At 52.7% G+C, this 19,582-nt stretch overlaps 1 protein-coding gene across 1 annotated transcript in view; it reads right to left on the reverse strand.

Moving 5' to 3' along the window:
* The window catches only part of SCAP (SREBF chaperone), a 102,314-nt gene that overhangs the window by 23,185 nt on the left and 59,547 nt on the right, over positions 1–19,582 (reverse strand). Inside the window, exons 4-10 of the mRNA XM_065398493.1 lie at positions 19,357–19,514; positions 14,807–15,027; positions 13,522–13,627; positions 12,596–12,768; positions 11,774–11,900; positions 4,447–4,559; positions 3,370–3,464 (exon numbers count right to left, since the gene is read on the reverse strand). Coding sequence (XP_065254565.1) covers positions 3,370–3,464; positions 4,447–4,559; positions 11,774–11,900; positions 12,596–12,768; positions 13,522–13,627; positions 14,807–15,027; positions 19,357–19,514 — 993 coding nt within the window. The remainder of the gene's footprint in view (positions 1–3,369; positions 3,465–4,446; positions 4,560–11,773; positions 11,901–12,595; positions 12,769–13,521; positions 13,628–14,806; positions 15,028–19,356; positions 19,515–19,582) is intronic.

Genomic DNA, 19,582 nt, shown 5'->3' on the forward strand with positions numbered 1-19,582 from the left:
ATTCTCGTACGCAGATGACATTTGCCCAGGCGTCCAAGCATGGTCATTCCCAGTACTCGAAAGCACCCAAAACGCTGACTAAGATGGCTGAATACTGTAATCAGTGGCATTTACAACCATTTGTGACCAGGACAGTTAAAAGTGTGTTCAATCTTCACAACACCAGAGCACTCAAGAACTGAATATCTTTCTCAATGGTCATCACTTGAACTATGAATGTCACCCACTCTACCTGGAGTAAACCTGGATAGATCTCTCATGTTTCAACCACCTGAGGAAAACTGCAGCTACAGTGAGGGTACATAACAATCTTCTAAGCAAACTGGCTGGGACTTCGTGGAGAGCAAATGCTCAAACTCTGCGCTCATCCGGTCTAGCCCTCTGTTACTCTGCAGCAGAATACTGTGCTCCGGTCTGGCTCCATCTGTCTCATGTCAAGTTAGTAGACACACAACAACACTCAATCATGTGCATCGTCACTCGGACGATTCGATTCACACCAGCACTGTGCTCCCCGTGTTAAGCCACATCACTCCTCCACATGTCCATTGGGAGGAAGCTACAGCCAGACTGGGTTGAGAAGATCCAGGCAAACCTGAGCCTACCACGACACACAGACCTCTTCAACCACCCAAGAATGTGCTTGTTGTTGAGGTGCCTGTTGTGCACCCATATTTCTCTGCAACGTCAATATGGAGTGAAGAATCGTCTGTAGCTGATGTCAGAAACCAGTCTCATAACTGACCCCACCATGCGTGCACCCAGCTTTGCTTTGCCACACCACTCATGAGCCCTTCCGATTTCAAATGGGCCAGGGTCAATGAGCAACCAGCCTTCACAGCTGGGGCCAATGAGAGGATCCCACGTGCGGCTGGGGCCAAAGACCGCCAGCGCCACGCATCCCTGACGACTGCCTTCTGCCCAGACTGGATGGTGGTCAGAGGGCTCTGCATTTCACTGATGAGGCTGCTGCAAATTGGTTTGGCAAGCTCCATATCCAGTAATAACTAGAACACCAGAGAAACAAAGGCAGGATGAATGGAACTCCATTCGTCCCGCTGGGTTCTGTTTCCATCACTTAATCATAGTCATGTGATGTTTTCATACCCTGATCATGAGGGACCAGGTTCTGAGTACGGACATGTTGCCAGGCCTCACTGCTTATGCTGTGCTGCGATCTGGTCAGCTCTCTTTGAGATATGCTGGGTAAGACTCGCTCTGGGCTTGCATGACAGGGCTGGTGCATGGCCAGGACCCTGCAAGACCCCCTCCCTCTTGAAAAAGGTGATACGGGGACTTAAATGACTATGAATGCTCTACACCAGTGGTTCTCAAACTTAGTTCATCAGGCCCCCCTTTTTTGTGTCTGCAGTCATTTATGGCCCCTCCACCCCCACACAAGTACATATACAACTACCTAGATCTGAAGGCAGAGCGGAGAGCAGCGGCTGGTGGCCGGGCACCCAGCTCTGACGGCAGAGCGGAGAGCAGCGGCTGGTGGCCGGGCACCCAGCTCTGACGGCAGAGCGGAGAGCAGCGGCTGGTGGCCGGGCACCCAGCTCTGACGGCAGAGCGGAGAGCGGCGGCTGGTGGCCGGGCACCCAGCTCTGACGGCAGAGCGGAGAGCGGCGGCTGGTGGCCGGGCACCCAGCTCTGACGGCAGAGCGGACAGCGGCGGCTGGTGGCCGGGCACCCAGCTCTGACGGCAGAGCGGACAGCGGCGGCTGGTGGCCGGGCACCCAGCTCTGACGGCAGAGCGGACAGCGGCGGCTGGTGGCCGGGCACCCAGCTCTGACGGCAGAGCGGAGAGCGGCGGCTGGTGGCCGGGCACCCAGCTCTGACGGCAGAGCGGAGAGCAGCAGCTGGTGGCCGGGCACCCAGTTCTGACAGCGGAGCAGAGAGCAGTGGTTTCCGGCCAGGCACCCAGCTCTGACGGCAGAGCGGAGAGCAGCGGCTGGTGGCCGGGCACCCAGTTCTGACAGCGGAGCAGAGAGCAGTGGTTTCCGGCCAGGCACCCAGCTCTGACGGCAGAGCGGAGAGCAGCGGCTGGTGGCCGGGCACCCAGCTCTGACGGCAGAGCGGAGAGCAGCGGCTGGTGGCCGGGCACCCAGTTCTGACGGCAGAGCGGAGAGCAGCGGCTGCTGGCCAGGCACCTAGTGCTGAAGACAGCACCGTGCCAGCAGCAGCACAGAAGTAAGGGTGGCAATGTGAAAAGTGGTATTTGTCAGTATCTCTCTTCTCAGCAGACTTAGTGCCCCACTGCCACCCTTACTTCCGTACTGCTGCCTCCCGGGGCTGACAGCTGCCTCCGGTGAGGGACTGAGGGCAGGGGAAGGAGAGCCCATGCCCAGGCTGCCTCCCAGTGAGGGACTGTGGAGGGGGAGAAGAGCCTGAGCCCGGGTTGCCTCCTGGTGAGAGATTGGGTGGGGGGAGGAGAGCCCGAGCCCGGGTTGCCTCCCGGTGAGAGATTTGGGGGGGGGGGGGGGAGAAGAAGACAGCCCGAGCCCGGGTGGCAGGATTCCAGCTGTCCCCTTTATCCCTCCCTCCTGGGTGGGCACGGTCTTCTGCATGAGCCCCAGCCACCCAGGGCTGACAGCCAGAGCTCTTAAATAAAAGAACAAAACCACACAGCTTGCGCCTCCCTTGACACATTCCTGTGCCTCCCTTGTGAGGCCCACCTCATAGTCTGAGAACTGCTGCTCTAGATCTTTGTTTGACATCTCATCTGAAAGACAGCTCCATCCACCAGTGCAGAGCCCCCTACCATCGTACTGCGGCACTGGTTCAATACTGATTTCAATATCCTAGGGAAGAGTCTTACTGCTTCACTCTGGTAATACAATTCTGCCTCCTCAAAAGGGAGGCAGTACTACCTAGGGGTTAGAACAAACAACCTGCGTTCTATGCCTAGTGCTGTCACTACATTGTTGTGTGACATCAGGCATGTCACGCCGCCATTCCCTGCCTCAGTTTTCCCAACAGTTAAATTAGGAGGTTACACACCCCAAAGTGGCACTGTGAGATTTGATGTTTGTAAAGTGCTTTGAGAAGGCACTGGAGAAGGGCAAAACACTATAAATTCTCCTGTAGTTCCAATTGGAGACAGGACTCTTCACTTCCTGTCCTAAAGTGTGGTGTGGTGCAGCTGTATACTGTAAAGCTGCGGTTGGGTTTTACCCCAGAGGTGGCTGCATTTCAATGTGGAGTGCAGTGATCCTTGTGTATAGAATGCATAAAGCCCCTTGAGATTCTCTGGGAGGTGCCAAGCCTGTTACTGCAAATCAGCTACTGGCATTGTGCTTGTAGCTGAGGTTACACACCTCTTCTCCACAAAATCCTTAACCGTTCATATTGACCAACCACACACACCTGGATGGCCGGGACGAGCGTGAAATAACCAATCAGGATGATCCCAAGCTCTGTGGCCATGTTCTTCATAATAGACCAGCTCTCATTGCTCAAGCCTAGAAAACAAAACATGCTAGTGATTAGAACAGGGGACTGGTGCTCAGGCCTCCTGAGTTCTAGTCCTGCCTCTCTGTGTGTGACCGTAGAAAAGGCTTTGTCCCTCAGCTTCCCTACCTGTAAAAGGGGGATAACACTCTGAGATCCAGAGAGAAGGTACAGAGCCTCATTATGTATTATTATTACTGGAGACAGGAAGTTTCTGAGGTTAGAAAAAATTAATTTCCTTTACTTAGCTACCCAGAGAGACCAACCCTTGTAGACTAGGGAGCTCTGGGCCACAGCCAATCCACCAAAATATGGGCGAGCCCCTCATTTTTGTCCATCCCTCTATAAAGGGAGCACAACGCTTTGAATAATGTGCAAGGGATCAAGCTAAATTCTTCACATGGTTTTTGGCTGATAACGTGCTCAAGTGCGAGCCATTCTGACTGCTTGCCAGGAGCCCCAGCAACCTGCCCTCGCTTTCCTACTTAATACAGAGCACCAGTCGGCACAGACTATCTCAGCATGCAATGCTCCACCTTGAGCTAAGCAGCCTGAGTGCATTGCATGCTGAGCTCTGTAGCCCCCACGGGGCGTAGTGCCATAGTAAAGACATGAACCTGTCGTAGAATCCCATGGGGCTGCATGCGGCCTGCAGGCAGCACTTTGGCCATTCATGCTCTGAGAAGACGTGGCACGGCCATCCCGTGCCAGTGATTCTTTCACAGCAGCTTACGTAGCACGGAGGAACCATGTCTGTGTTCCAGGCTCCCAGTGACTAGGGCACCCCTGGATGGGCTTACAGGAACTCCTGGGCTTGACAAGCAACAAGCTGAAGTGGCCATTAGACCCAGAGTGCAGAACACACAGCTCCCACATAACAGCATCTCAGTCCAGGGCTGCTTCACGCCCTCTTGCGGGCTAAGAATTACAATCACTCCCCTTTGGGGCCAGAGCGAATGGGAATTTCCCCCCTTGCCAGAGCCAGACGGGTACCTTGTGCGATCCTCAGTTTCACTTCCAGGTCGACGGGCGTGGAGACGACCGATTTGGTAAGAACCAGCACATTCTCTAGGCCAATCACCACCACCAGGTACGGAAAAATCTCCCTAGGAAAACAAAGCCAAGTGTGAGAAACAAGGGAGCGCCCAGGCGCCCTTCAGCCTAGGGCAGGGCAGGGCAGGTTCCGGGCTCTCATTCGATACACCAGCGAGCTGCAGTAAGGGGCCCTCTCACACCCTGCTCTTCTGGGACCAGGCGAGAGGTTGTGCAGTGTCTGGTTCAGACAGACGGTAACGTTTCGGCAGTGCTGACTGTGTTGCTACAGACTGGCCATTACGTGCCATTCTAACGTTAGATTTAAGCTCACCGGGGCAGGGACAGCGCCCTTCTGGGTGTCTGTACGGCGCTAGCACAGGGGGCCCTCAGCCAGGGTCAGAGCTTTGAGCACTATGGCAAGTAAACGAAAACGAGCAAGTTGGGGAGGAGTCAGACCCAGCCGCCAACACAAACCCCACTGACGAACCTCAGGCAATCCTTGCACTAATCAAACCAAACCACTGCAGAGAGAGTCAGGGGATGGAAGGGAGGGCAGATGCCCATGGGGAGCAGGTTCCTCACCCTACAGCTGCTACTACACAGATTCAGCTCTGCTCACTGTGGGGGAACTCCCTGGAGCGAGCCTGTGCTGAGAGCGCAGGGGGAAGCTGTGCAGGACAGCGCAAGGCAGATGGAGGCCGACAGAAGAGGACAGCCTGGCCTATCCTACAGGAGGGGGGGGTCAAAGGAGGGGAGTGCCAGCTGGACGGGCACTGAAGGCCCAGCAGTGGGGTTTCCTAACACCGACCTTCCCGCCGCTGAACGAAATCCCTTCAGCCTGTCTGATGTCACTCTGCAGTGATCAGCGAGTGCTGCTGAGCTCCTGTGGCCCTGGAGACTGAAGCCCTCTGATCACAGACCAGCTGGAGCCCGCGCTGCACCGACTCGCTCTGCCCTGCCCGAGTCTCCCGGCTGCACTGGAGGGGTCATGTCATACCCGGGCCTCCCTGCTCAGCCTATCAGCTAGCCCTCTGGGGGGATAGGTGTGCAGCGACATGGACCTCCAGAACTCACCACTCCTTTCCCACAGTGAGTGCTGGCCTTTGGTCACCGGCCAGGCGTGGAACTAGTGACCTAGAATGAAAGGCTCCGTGGCCCATGAGCCCACCGGTCCCCCTTGCGGCCTTTCTAAAGGCCGGTAACATCATGAAACTCCAGTGCCCTGACCCAGCTCCAGCATGAGCAATTACAATCTGCCTGTCTAGTGAGGAAAGAGATCAGCTTCTGGGAAGATTTCTCTCTTCCCCTCCGCACTAGGGTGCCTAGACAGCTACCACGGTGGGCTGGGAACAGGTGGGGCAGCGCAAGGAACCAATGACACAATACTGATCACCACGAGTGTCGCTGCACGACAGCAGGCAGTAGCATCCTGGCAGAGGAGCGTTTTGAGGCCGGGTTTGAGGGAGGACAATGAGTTCATTTTTCCAACACAACAAGACTTTCCCTGGCCCCTGCTGGGGCTCCCATCGCCCCTCCCTCCTACCGCCACTATTCTCTGGGCTCCTCACAGCGGCCGGGCTGGCTCTGTTCAGGGGAAGCAAACAGCTGCTCCAAGCATAGGGCCAGTACCCAGGATTTGCTGAGCATGGCAGGTTCCAGGTACCTCTCCGCCATCACCAGCCAGACTCATTTACAGACATCGATCTCTCTCGTGGGGGCTCAGAAGTCCGTGCCCCAGAGGCGACCGCTGCATTACGAACACTGGGCTTGTGTGGCACGGAAAGGGGTGGGCAGGACGGCGAAGCAGCAGCAGGCAGGATGGCTAAGCGACGGGGCTGGAGGCAAAGCAATCTGGGGAGGAATAGCTCAGTGGTTTGAGCATTGGCCTGCTAAACCCAGGGTTGTGAGTTCAATCCTTGAGGGGGCCATTTAGGGATCTGGGGCAAAAATCTGTCAGGGGATTGGTCCTGCTTTGAGCAGGGGGTTGGACTAGATGACCTCCTGAGGTCCCTTACAACTCTGATATTCTATGTGTGGAGCCCAAAGGACCAAGTGCTGCCCTCAGTTACCCATAAGAAGCTGCCACTGGCTTCAGCGGGAGCCACACACGTGTAACTGAGGGCAGAACAGCTTCCTCCTGTCGTCCTCCTCCCCCCTGCAAGGTCAAACGCTGCATTTAGGGAACCGAGGAGTCTGGCACGGACGGCAGCTCTGCTATCTCACTCAAACTGATCCATTAAACAAACACGGCAAGAGGAAGCCGCACCGGCTCCTTTTCCAAACAAGAGCAAAGCCACAACCTCTCCCTGGGCTGCCCGGCGGCGCTGGCTGCTCTCACCCAAGCTGCCAGCGAATGGAAGTGAGGCAAGCGTGGCGACTGAGCTCCCAAGTAGCAGTGGCGTGATCCAAAGGGCCCCGGCCCACTGACCAATGAGTTGTGCCAGGAGAGGAGGACGCTGCACTCATACCAGATCAGCTGAGCGAGCCGCAGGGGCGCGTCCGTAGCGTGAAGGTCACGGTGCGGGAATCACACAGGCACTGGCTAATGCCCTCTCAATGGTTGCATAAGAAAGTGATGCAAGTATTAAACGGGGGGGGGGGGGAGAGGGAGAAAGGTGCAGGGTCTCCATAACCCTCTATCTATCATGACATAGCTACCCAGTGCGTGGGGGGAGGGAGTTGTATAACACATTTCCTCTAGTGCATTCTCCCCTCCCCCTTTGTCCACACCCCCAATGCAGAACCACAGCTCCCACTACAAGCTGCACCTCCATTCTGCAGCCAGGCCCCCTGGATTCTGTGGCACCCCAGACTGGAAATTGGGGGGCAGCTCCATTGTAAAGTGCAGGTTTTATTGCATTCGTTAGGAAAGCGGAGGAGGCACTCAGCTCCTGCGTTATTGAGCTCCCCAGTGAATCCCATTTACTCTATGCTGGCCCCACTTTCACCGTTTCTCAACGTGCTGCCGAGTTTTGCATCAACACCACATAACTCCGTCACAGAAGCTGCCAAGGGGAAGCAGAAGGTTGTAGCAGTTGAGTAGGGATAGCTGGGACTTCGCCCATCTGGAAAGCCTTGGGAAGCAGTGTAGGACGATGGGAGAAGCACATGAGCTGTGTTTCTGCTAGAAGGATCAGCAGTTAAACAGCAAACACTGGCAATTTTAACAGTTACCATCTTCAGCACGTCAGAGTCAACAACAAATTGAAATGAACTGGGCACTTCACAGCTCTCAGAGCCTTGTTCCAGGTTGCCTGCAGATTTCCCTGCTCAGTTCAATTCAGGTCACGCTTTTCTGGTTATCTTCACACCATAAGGGCTAGAACTATCTTTTGTTTAATTAAAGCTCTGATTCTAGAGCAGACACTGTGGCTGGAGGTGGATTCTGTGGCAAATTCCATGTCTGAAGAATCACAAACTACAAGCAGCCTTGCAGATAATGGAGAGGGAAAAGGGCTGGAAAACAGCTGTGTTATCACTTTCTCTCTTAACGTTTGTAACATGACCAGGGGAAAAGTTAATCTGAATTGTCACAGATCCCTAAAACATCCCCTCAAGCCTGCCTTATAGCCTCCTCTGGATGCCCTACGCGGCTAGAGACGGCTGTCTCTTTAGAAGTCTGCAGTCACACCACCTCGGGCTGTGGTCTTGACAGATCTCACAAGCTAAGCTGGGCCAGTACTGGGACAGGAGACTTCCCAGGAGGAAACCTACCGGAAACGCTATTGGGGATTCAGTCGGAGGCGCTCATTCCTCGGACTCTGGACTAGACAGTTACCCCAGCATGTTGTTACAGATGCTGTCTTCAGAGAAGTCCCAGACCCTAGCCATTCATGGTTTGTCTTAAAGATCTCACAGCATTTTTTTCACCAACAAAGGTGTTAGCCCTGGTATCCTGGCCTAATTCAAACTCAAACAATTATATTTTGCCTGCCTACAGTCCCTTTGTAGTTTCAGCTGGATATAGTACTCTCTTCACTTCCTGGCCAAAGCTGCCATGTAGGAACTGCATTTCACTGGTGAAACAAATACACATACCCAGAGATCACTTCTGGGCAACTTCCTGTCGAAAGAGACCACCTCAAGAATCCTCCAGTCCAGCAAGTACAGCTCGGCTCATCTTTATTAGAAGACCCTGCCATTAACCAGCCAAATTCTGACAGTCCCCTGAGTGGTCATTTAAGACCCAGGGCCGTGGGTGAAAAAAGCACTATGGGATGGAAAGTGCTGGAGAAAGACAGAGAGAGTGACAGACAAGAGACGTCTGCTGTGCGGCAGCCCTGCACAGAATGTAACTAGCGAATGTTTGTTGTGTGGATTCTACGATAAACCTTCAAGGTCATTGGTAGGTAGTGGAGACAAGAGACAAAACTCAAACCCTCTCATCAGCCATGTCCTTGTTAGCCAGCCGCCCCCACTGCTTCAGAAGGTACAAACTGATCACCACGCTGCAGGCTCGCAGATGAAACAGATCACTGAGCTATAGAGCTGTCAGGACGTTTAATACTGTACATGAGTAAGAATTTCAAATCCAAGGAGATACCAGCTTCTCTTGAAACGAGGGCTGGGCGTGTGCTGCACAAACACAAGCTGTTTGCCTCCTACAACCAAACCATACAAATACAAGTTCAACAGTCCCCAGCCATGCTGAGACACTGCGAAGGATACTGCTGTTACTGTCTGCCACAATGAGGCAATCACCGAGAAAGGGAGTGAAACAGGAACAGGGCTGGGGGGGGGGGGGGGGGGGGGGGGAAGGGGTGCCATGATTATGCATCTATCGAGGCATTTATCCTGAGCTCAGCACCTTGATGTCAGAAGGTGTTGCATTAGGGTCTGCTCCATCACCCAAAGAAGCCAACGGAAACACTCCCATTGCTTCCTGGTTTCTGGAAAACATTCAGGGAGATGCCCAGTGATTAGAGCAAGGGGGCTGCCAGACTCTCCTCCCGGCTTTGCCAGTGACTCTTTCGGACCCCTGGGGCATGTCAGTTCACTCCCTGTGCTTTGGTTTTCTGATCTGTAAAGCAGGGATTATGCCTCCCTCCTATTATTATTCTAGCTCATTAATATTTGCACAATGTGCCTTGAGATCCTCAGATGAAAGCTGCCCTAGCAGGGCAAAGAGTGCTGATAATCTATGGCTGGTATATAGAATGGCTATTAGCCAGGGTGGCCAGGGATGGTGTCCTTAGCCTCTGTTTGCCAGAAGCTAGGAACGGGCAACAGGGGATGGATCACTTGATGATTACCTGTTCTGTTCGTTCCCTCTAGGGCACCTGGCATTGGCCACTGTCGGCAGACAGGATACTGGGCTAGATGGACCTTTGGTCTGACCCAGTGTGGCCATTCTTATGTAATCCTAGGATCTGTGTACTGCCCTCCAAACAGCATGCTTCATGATAGTACTGTACAAAACCAAAGCGCTAGAGACCTGAAATAAGTAAAGGCTCTACTAAAACTCTCCCCTCCAGTAACCCTGCTGCAGAAACAGGTCAAGTGAAAGCTTGACCAAACAAACAGGGCTGACATGGCATCCTGAAGCTGGCCAAACACAAGCTCCAGCACACTGCCAGAGGGTGCAGGTTCCCCCGAGGACACCTCGCCACCAGGCCTGGAAAGCTACCCCTCATGATCAGCAGGAAGAGAACCCCAGCAGATGGTAAGAGTCCAAAGGGACACAGGGAGAGAGGTGATCTCTCAGGTAGCTGGCTCTCAACCCACCCCTGCCTATCCGCACCACTTCCATCTCATCCAGACCAAGCCAGCTGGCTCCCATCACGTCCCCACCTCTGACAGGTGCTGGGAAAGGAGAGACCAGAGCATCAGCGCTTGATGAAAGGAAGAGAGATCCTACTGCCTTTCAAATACTGAAGGGTCCAAGTGCCTCCCTATCTCCCCTTGCAGCCCTATGCACATGGGAGACAAGATGGATCCCTGTGGGACCCCTCCCTGTGAGAGCCCTTGCAGAGAGAGGAGTCTATGCCCATAACCTCCATCTGGCATCTGTCCAAGGAGGAGTTAACCTGTGGAAGGACCTCACCTAGCCACTCCCACAAGAGGCCAACAAAACCACCCTGCTCAGAGAGATCGGGGGCTGCCACCAGACCTAACAAAATGGGTTACATGTGTCCCCCGCAGGAGGACCCCATCCTCCGTCCCTCACAGTCAGGTCTCTGTGGTAAGCCTACCTTTGAAACCAGACTGTGGGGGTCAGGAGTAGGCAGGGAGTCAAGAGGTGCCGGCGGCTGCTCCAGCATGAAGAGCGGGTTCGAGAATGGACCACAACGTACCAGGCTGTTATCATCATGAGCGAAGCAGAAGAAATGAGTTCTGAGTGCAGTGAGGCCCGTGAGCCTTCTTAGCTCTTGTGGGAGGAAGTTCCTCAGGCGAGAGCTGGCTCCTGAGAGTTCTGTCTCCTGCGCTCCCCAGCCTCCCCCGTTGGCTGGCAGCGTCACTGGCCCAGGGGAACGCAGCTGGCAAGGGGGGTGGCTGTGCTGGAGGGAGAGGCAATCTCTCAAGTGGCCTTCGACAGAGATCTTGACCTGGGTGCTGTGTTCAGTGGGAAGCCTACGGCGAGCGAGCACCTGGGTGATGCGCTCACAGGGCCCTGTGTTACTTAGCAGGAAGGCTGCTGAGCTTTGTGCCTGGTGGAACCTTTCCAGAGCATGCAGCTTCCCACCTCGGTACAGCCAAGTGCAGTACCCCAACCTGGAGGTCACCCAACGCCTGGAGCGAAACACACATGGACACCTCCCCACCCAAGGGAAGAGTCAATAATCCCCACCAGTAACGGCCCCAAAGCCTCCCTGCTAGTCCCCATCAGCCACGAGTGCCGGGTTCCTCCAACCTCACTGAGCAAAACGCAGAGAACCTCGGCCAGGGAAGGCAAAGACACACAACCTCCTGCCCTGGGCATCGGTCTGATTCAGAGCAGGCTTCCTCCCATCGGCATGCCAGCCATGGTGACTGGAGCAGGAAGGGGCTGCCTAGGTGCCAAGCTGCTGATGTTTAGGGAGAAAAGACGGCTACTAATTCATCAGCAGTGAGGTGTGACGGATGTGCAGCAAAATGTCCCCAGGAGGCCAGGAGCCATCCGGTCCATCAGTGTCCTGGGGAAGCAGGGCCAAGCAATGTGGAAAGTGATCAGTCAACGAAAGTGGGCATGGTTAGAAAATCCTCGATCCTGGACACAAAGGGCTAAGTAGCTGGCATCAGACAGGTTAGCACCCACCCTCCCTTTGCCCCTTCTTTTAGCAGGAGGCTCTTATTTCTGGATACCTACCCTCCGTTGAGAGTAGGCGTCAGGCCAAACAGCGTGCACAGACCCACCGACATGAGCAGAGAACTGAGCACCGTCACAACCGCGGCCAGGGCCAAGCCCCATTTCGACTTCACCATGTCAATCTTCCCTGCGAGAGAGAACACGAGGCTCACATCACTGGGGGAAAGCCAATGCCAACCCACCCGTCATGGGGAGCGGATCCGCGGGCTCATTCACTTCAACAAGCAGCACGCTAGCCAGGGATGGTAGTGGTGGGTTCAAGGCCTTGGGCGCCTGGCTGGTGCTGATCTAGCAACACAGAACTAGAGAGGCACGCTCCAGCCAAAGGACACAGCAGAGAGCAACGCAGTGGTGGGCCACAGACTCTCATTCCAGCTACAGGACGGCCCAGGGATGTGTGAAAGGAGCAAACGTAACCTCACATCAGTGGCAGGTCCTGACGGCACAACCGCAGACTGTATGTGGGATCTTTCTAGCCGTGGGCTGGTCCCCCAGGAGAAGCGGGACATGTGCCATCACATGGGGCATTTAGAACTGAACAGGTCAGAGCCCTGTAGGATACGCCACAGGGAACAACCCTGCACTGGCTCAGGGAATGGAATAGCTGAAACCTAATAGGGCCTCGTCCCTCCACGTCCTAGTTCTATGTCCCAGTGGGATTTCAGCTTCACCTGGCTGCAGGAGTGATAGGAGACTGCAGCACTGAAGATAGGTGCTTTGCCCTCCCTACACGTGGGGCAGGGTGTACTGTGCCATCGGGGCCCCCTCTGCTGTGAAGCCCATGGACGGGGCGCTCGCTCTCCCTGCTCCCCACAAACCTACGTGTGGAGAAGTAGATGTAAGCGAAGAGGATGATGTAGGTGGTGACAAGGGGGATCAGCTCAGCGATGCCGATCTCCTCTTTGAAGTGGACGTGGACAACGTGCTCCTCCCGCAGGGTGCAGTTGGGGCTAGGGTGCAGCAGCTTCAGCCGGGAGCGGAGGCTGGTGAGGAACCTGGCACGGGAGAAAGGCAGAAGGACGTGACCCTGGTGCTGTGCTGTGCACCTAACACACCCCTCAGAGGAGGGCCCGGGGGCTGCAGCCAGCTGGGAACATGGCTCTATAGATTTATGCAATGCTCGGCAACCAAGAGCAAGGCCAGCTCTGCCTGTCTAGGTTTTGCACCTCATTCCTCGCCGGTGTATCACCAAGTTCCCCTGAGATCTACAGCGTTCCTGCGGAGGATTCAGAGAGGGGAGCTGCAAGACCTCATTCGCTCTCTAGTCCCATTCAGTCCGTGCCTTCTCTGATGAGACGGCCAACAAGGGAGCCAGTTACTGCCAACCAGGATGGTGCTCACTGGGATGCAGAAGCCCATCCATCAGGAGCTGGACTGAAGCAAACTCCCCAGGCCAACCAGCTGCCACCAGGAAGGCAACGACTCCACTTACTACAAATATGTGTTGAAAAGACGACTGTGATTGTGGGCAGGGGCAGCCATCAGCAGAGGAATGCTGGGGTGTACTGGGTTTTTTTAAAGCGACAGTGCTGTGTGTCTAGTGGAGACAGACAGCTTTATACTGATGATGATAATACTCTGTGCTTCTATAGTGCCTTCCCTCTGAGGATCTGACCCTGCTCTGCACAGCTCTATACAGAACAGTGAAAGGACAAATAAGGAGAACCAACCAGCTTCCCAGGAGATGAAGACGGGAGCCCAACAGGCAGGTGACCTGACATGGGAGTAGCAGAGGCAAAGCGCCTTACCTGGAATCATATCGCTGGAGAGCTAGAGTGACAGTGTAGGACACCACCCGCTTCCTGTTGTACAGGTTCACGCCGCTGTACTTCCCCGGGACTCCGAACAAGAGATCTGCAAACGCAATGGGAGCAAAACACCATGAGCCTGGACAAAGGTCACTGAGGGACGATGCATGAGTGTTCATCACCAGATAGGCAAGGATGCTGGAGAACCACGGCCCACATTATTACAGGGGCTGCCAGGTCCCCACAGAGCAGGCAGGGCCTTTGCCTTCCAGGGCTCCCCCAACCCCATGTCCCTACCACCACACACAGTAAAATGGAACTTCAGTCACCTGCCTTGGGAGAGAGCAAAGACTGAGTGAGGTTTGCAGCTGTGGTGTTTTGAAGTTGTGCTCAGACTGTTAAGCCTGGCCTCCTCTACTCAATCTAACTAGTACAATGCTGACCCCATGCCATTGCTGTGCACACTTACACATCCACGCGCTACAGCAGCACATTCTCTGGGAGTGTGTGTTTGTGTGTATGTTCGTTTTCTGCTTGGGAGAAGGTAAGGTCCCTGGGGACGGAGTCCTGTCTTCCTTTGGGGTGTTATAGTGCTGAACACATTCTGGGTACTGAACTGGGAAATCAACAAGTCTTAAGGCTCCAATGCTCCTCGTTAGGCAGGAGGATCCTGACCTCAACTGAATCCCCTTATACAGAAAGGAGTGAACAATCCTCTAACTCTGTGGAACCAGGGAGCAGCATGACTTCAGACATGGCCAGATTCCTTATTCTAATTAAAGCAAGAGACTTTCATTGGCACCAGATGCCCACTTGAGGATGAGCCCCGTGGGTCACTCCAGGCAACGACCAATGAAAGGACAAGAGGGAGCACTATGAACATTCACTCCTCACCTATGACAATCCCCCCACCCCCCGCCTTTAGGCAGCGCAGCCAGTGCTGTTCTCAGAGCAACCAGAAAGAGACAGGGTGGGAGAAAGCAGCATGGTTAGATCAAAGGGTGTGGGGGGGTTGTTGGCTATACACAGATGTTCTCTCTCTACCCACAGGCAGCAGGCTGATGGGGTTAGAACACCCACTTTTCACCTCTGGAGGGCTGGGTCCAAATCCAACTTAAAACCCTGGGTGGAATGAGTCCGGTGGCCTCATCCCAGACTCTGTGTGAGGTAAAAACCACTGCTCGATTTGGCATTGCTGGCAATCGGCTCAGGAGAGACCTGGGACTGGAACAGCAGAGCAGGGATAAGGCACTTCTCCCAGCATCTGCACCACTCAGCCGCCTACCTTTGAGGGTAGCTGATGTCTGCAGTGTCTTTGGTTCGTGCTGGTGGATAGTTTTGATGATATCAGGGTCGGAGTTAAAGCGCTCTCGGTCATTCTGCCAGAAGTTCCCTGGAGACAGCAGGAGGCAGCCATGTTCAGGTAGCAGGTCTCGCAGCTTCTTTAAGCTGGGCAGGAGGTCTGTCACCTGAAGGCAGACTTCCTCCAAACTTCTGATCCCAGAACTGAAAGACAGGTAGAGACCAGAAGCTGCAGCGTGTGTTATGATATTCACAGGCAGCTCATCTCAGAAAGGCAACGCACCCATGCACTCCTGAGCTCTAATTCTCACTCACTACGCGGCTTGTGAACGCACGATTTCAAAAGCCTTCACTGATTCTGGGGGCCTCAGTTCTCAGCACCCAACTTAAGACTCTCAGGGCCTCAGTGTCAGAAGTGCTGGGCACCTGCAGGTAACTAGCTTTAGCTGGAGGTATGCATGTTCAGCGCTTCTAAAATCAAACCCAAGGAGTGGAAACTCTTGAAAACTTGGGCCTCAACCTCTCTGCCTCCTTCTTTCCCCATTTGCTAATGGGGGATGATAATACAAACCTCCCTCAGTATTTCCCGCATGGATTAGTTAGGGGTCACACAGGCTCTGAAGTGTGTGAAGGACACAGCAGGAGTAAAACTGTTCAGCACAAACAACTCAGCAAAATCTTCTCCGAGCTCCTCTGCGGTGCACAGCGAAGGGAATGCCCCCAGCCGTGTGAACTTGTGGGGCAGCAGCGCCGCCCTGCAAGTGATACATGGCTTGGATGGGTTGGCGTTTCCAAACTGCAGGCACAAGCCTGCAGCCCTTGCTTACGGGACTCTCCTCACAGGAGTACAGGCTGCAAGACCAGGCCTCAATTTCAGAGCACCTGTCCCAGCATTGCAAAGTGCTGCTCTCCCCGTGGGTAAAGCTGTGTGAACTCATGTTAACGTCCGGCTTACACTAACATTCACAATAAAGTGATGCTTGTTATAGAAGTTCAAGCCTTGCTTTCTATGCTTACACAATCCTTTGATACCCACTAACAAATCAGATACGCATCCGACTTGACCCAGCCTGGGCCTCACTGGCACTTGTCCGAGTGTGCAAGGCCCAGTGGCAGACTGGCTGCCAGGGCCAGGGTTGGCTAGCATTGCCCAAAAAGAGAGCACTACTTCCTTGTGAGTGAGCACAGACAAGGCAACTGGCAGGATCTAGCATAAAATCCATGTCCAGCCGCAGAGCCACACAGCAAAATCGAGGCTTTCACTTCAGAAAAAATGACATTTCTAGTCCTCCTGGAGGCAAAGACAACCTTCTGCATGGGCACTGACGTAGTGAGGCCTGCCTGAGTCTGCAGAGAGTTTGGAACAGCTTTGGAAGATGTCAGAACTCTGCTCTGTCCCCTCAGTCAGGCATTGACTCTGAAACCTAATGGTGACAAAGTTCTTGTCAACAGTATTCACTATGTCATCCCGGATCAGTTTAGCAGGTATATATGGCTCACATGCTTCTCTCTAATGCCGGATGCAGTGATAGAGATTGGGACAGGGAGCAATGGAATGGCTAGCTGCCCTCAAAGCTGCTGGAGTCTGGAATTAGGTGTTCAAACCACTACAAAAATTTCAAGTCATCCCCGTCCCTGCCCAGAAGGGACAACTGCCCAAAGCCTTAACTGTCTCCAGGGCAAAAAATGCAAACTGCCTCCTATATCTTCTGGATGGAAAAAGCCCTGGCTGTCCCATACCGAGATGCCCAACCCTCCACTGACAACTTCAACATGCAGATACGCTTTTTCCTATACCGTTTTTTTGCAGCACTTTAACAATTGTGGAGCAGACTAAAATAAACGGATTTTGATGTCAAAATGAGCCACGAGCCCCAGGAATATGGCACTGACTGTGTTATTAATTTCAGATTTAATTCAAGAACATCCGGTTTGGAAAATATTTCTCTGCCACAGAAATGGGGGGCTTGTCCCAGAGCTGAGGTCTAGCTGGGCACGGAGCACATGGAGCCTTGTTTCATTTCCATGCAGTGTGGCTACCCATCAAGGACGTTGTCACAGTAATCAGAGATACCGTGCACACCAGGAGGAGACGGTTTATAACTTGCCACTGACAAATGTGCGGCATCACCAGATAGTGATCCACACATATGTGATAAAAGGGCAGCTGAACTGAAGACAAACACTGTGTAGCAAGGACATCAGCCCAAGGTTGTGACTGGAAGGCTATCGAAAGCTCTTTCTGAACACAGCACAGGCAGCTTCTCTGGCACATAAAAATGTAAGAATATAAGAACGGCCAGACTGGGTCAGATCAAAGATCCATCTAGCCCAGTATCCTGTCTTCTGACAGTAGCTAATGCCTGATGCCCCAGAGGGAATAAACAGAACAGGTAATCATCAAGTGATCCATCCCCTGTCGCCCATTCCCAGCTTCTGGCAAACAGAGGCTAGGGACACCATCCCTGCCCATCCCAGCTAATAGCCATTGATGGACCTATCCTCCATGAACGTATCTAGTTCTTTTTTGAACCCTGTTTTAGTCTTGGCCGTCACAACATCCTCTGGCAAGGAGTTCCACAGGCTGACTGTGCGTTGTATGAAGAAATACTTCCTTTTGTTTGTTTTAAACCTGCTGCTTATTAATTTCATTTGGTGGCCCCTAGTTCATGTGTTATGAGAAGGAGTAAATAACACTCCTTATTTACTTTCTCCACACCAGTCATGATTTTATAGACCTCTATCATATCTCCCCTTAGTCGTCTCTTTTCCAAGCTGGAAAGTCCTAGTCTTCTTAATCTCTCCTCGTATGGATGCTGTTCCATACCCCTAATCATTTTTGTTGCCCTTTTCCAATTCCAATATATCTTTTTTGAGATGGGGTGACCACATCTGCACACAGTATTCAAGATGTGGGCATACCGTGGATTTATATAAAAGCAATATGATATTTTATGTCTAATTATTTATCCCTTTCTTAATGATTCCCAACATTTTGTTTGCTTTTTTGACTGCTGCTTCACATTGAGTGGATGTTTTCAGAGAACTATCCACAATGACTCCAAGAGCTCTTTCTTGAGTGGTAACTGCTAATTTAGACCCTGTCATTTTATGTGTATAGTTGGGATTATGTTTTCCAATGTACATTACTTTGCATTTATCAACACTGAATTTCATCTGCCATTGTGTTGCCCAGTCACCCAGTTTTGTGAGATCCCTTTGTAACTCTTTGCAGTCTGCTTTGGAATTAACTATCTTGAGTAGTTTCCTATTGTCTGCAAATTTTGCCACCTCACTGTTTATCCCTTTTTCCAGATCACTTATGAATATGTTGAACAGCACTGGTCCCAGCACAGACTCCTGGGGGACACCTCTCTCCATTCTGGAAACTGACCATTTATTCCTATCATTTGTTTTCTGTCATTTAACCAGTTACTGATCCATGAGAGCATTGTTCCCTCCTATCCCATGACTGCTTGCTTTGCTTAAAAGCCTTTGGTGAGGGACCTTGTCAAAGGCGTTCTGAACATCCAAGTACACTATATCCACTGGATCACTCATGTCCACATGTTTGTTGACCCCCCTCAAAGAATTCCAATACATTGGTGAAAACAACAAGGAGTCCGGTGGCACCTTAAAGACTAACAGATTTATTTGGGCATAAGCTTTCATGGGTAAAAAACCTCACTTCTTCATATGCCGATACATTGGTGAGGCATGATTTCCCTTTACAAAGAACATGTTGACTCTTCCCCAACAAATCAAGTTCATCTATGTGTCTGATAATTCTGTTCTTTACTATAGTTTCAACCAGTTTGCCTGGTACTGAAATTAGGCTTACCAGCCTGTAATTGCCAGGATTGCCTCTGGAGCCTTTTTAAAAACTTGGCATTACATTAGCTACCCTCCAGTCATCTGGTACAGAAGCGGATTTAAATGATAGGTTACATAGCACAGTTAGTAGTTCTGCAATTTCACATTTGAGTTCCTTTAGAACTCTTGGGTAAGTACCATTTGGTTCTGGTGACTTATTAGTGTTTAGTGTATCAACTTGTTCCAAAACCTTCTCTAATGACACCTCAATCTGGGACAGTCCTCAGATTTGTCACCTAAAAAGAATGGCTCAGGTTTTGGAGTCTCCCTCCCATCCTCAGCTGTGAGGACCAATGTAAAAAATTCATTTAGCTTCCCTGCAATGGCCTTATTGTCTTTGAGTGCTCCTTTAGCATCTCGATCGTCCAATGGCCCCACTGGTTGTTTAGCAGGCTTCCTGCTTCTGATGTACTTAAACATTTTTTTGCTATTACTTTTTGGGTAATATGAGCTTGTCTACACCAGGGTGTGGAAAGGATGTGACATCATTTGCCATGAAGCCCACCTAGTTTCTTGCTTTCCTTATTTCCAGGAGTCTAAGGATTTCAATCCTGATGGCTAGACGCACAGAGCACTAGGTCAGAAGGGGGGTCAGTGTGACACTGGCAGGCCCAGTTCGGTATCCAGACTCTCTAGAGACTCTAATCAATGGGCGTTTACCTGTCTCTCAGGGCGTGGTTTCTGATCTCCTCCACTAGCTGGAAGACGCGGGAGAGCGGCGAGCGGAACACGTCCACAGCGAGGAAGTTCTTGTGCCATGGCGAGACCGTGGCTTTCACCAAGATCTGCTGGATGTAGGCCACGGGAGGGCCCAGGTACTGTGGGGAAAGCGGGGTAGAGAGAGAGGTGACCTTCTGGAGACAGCAGAGTCTGCAAGCCTGCGGAA

This window comes from Emys orbicularis, chromosome 2 (assembly GCF_028017835.1).
Source record: "Emys orbicularis isolate rEmyOrb1 chromosome 2, rEmyOrb1.hap1, whole genome shotgun sequence".
Classification (NCBI taxonomy): domain Eukaryota; kingdom Metazoa; phylum Chordata; order Testudines; family Emydidae; genus Emys; species Emys orbicularis.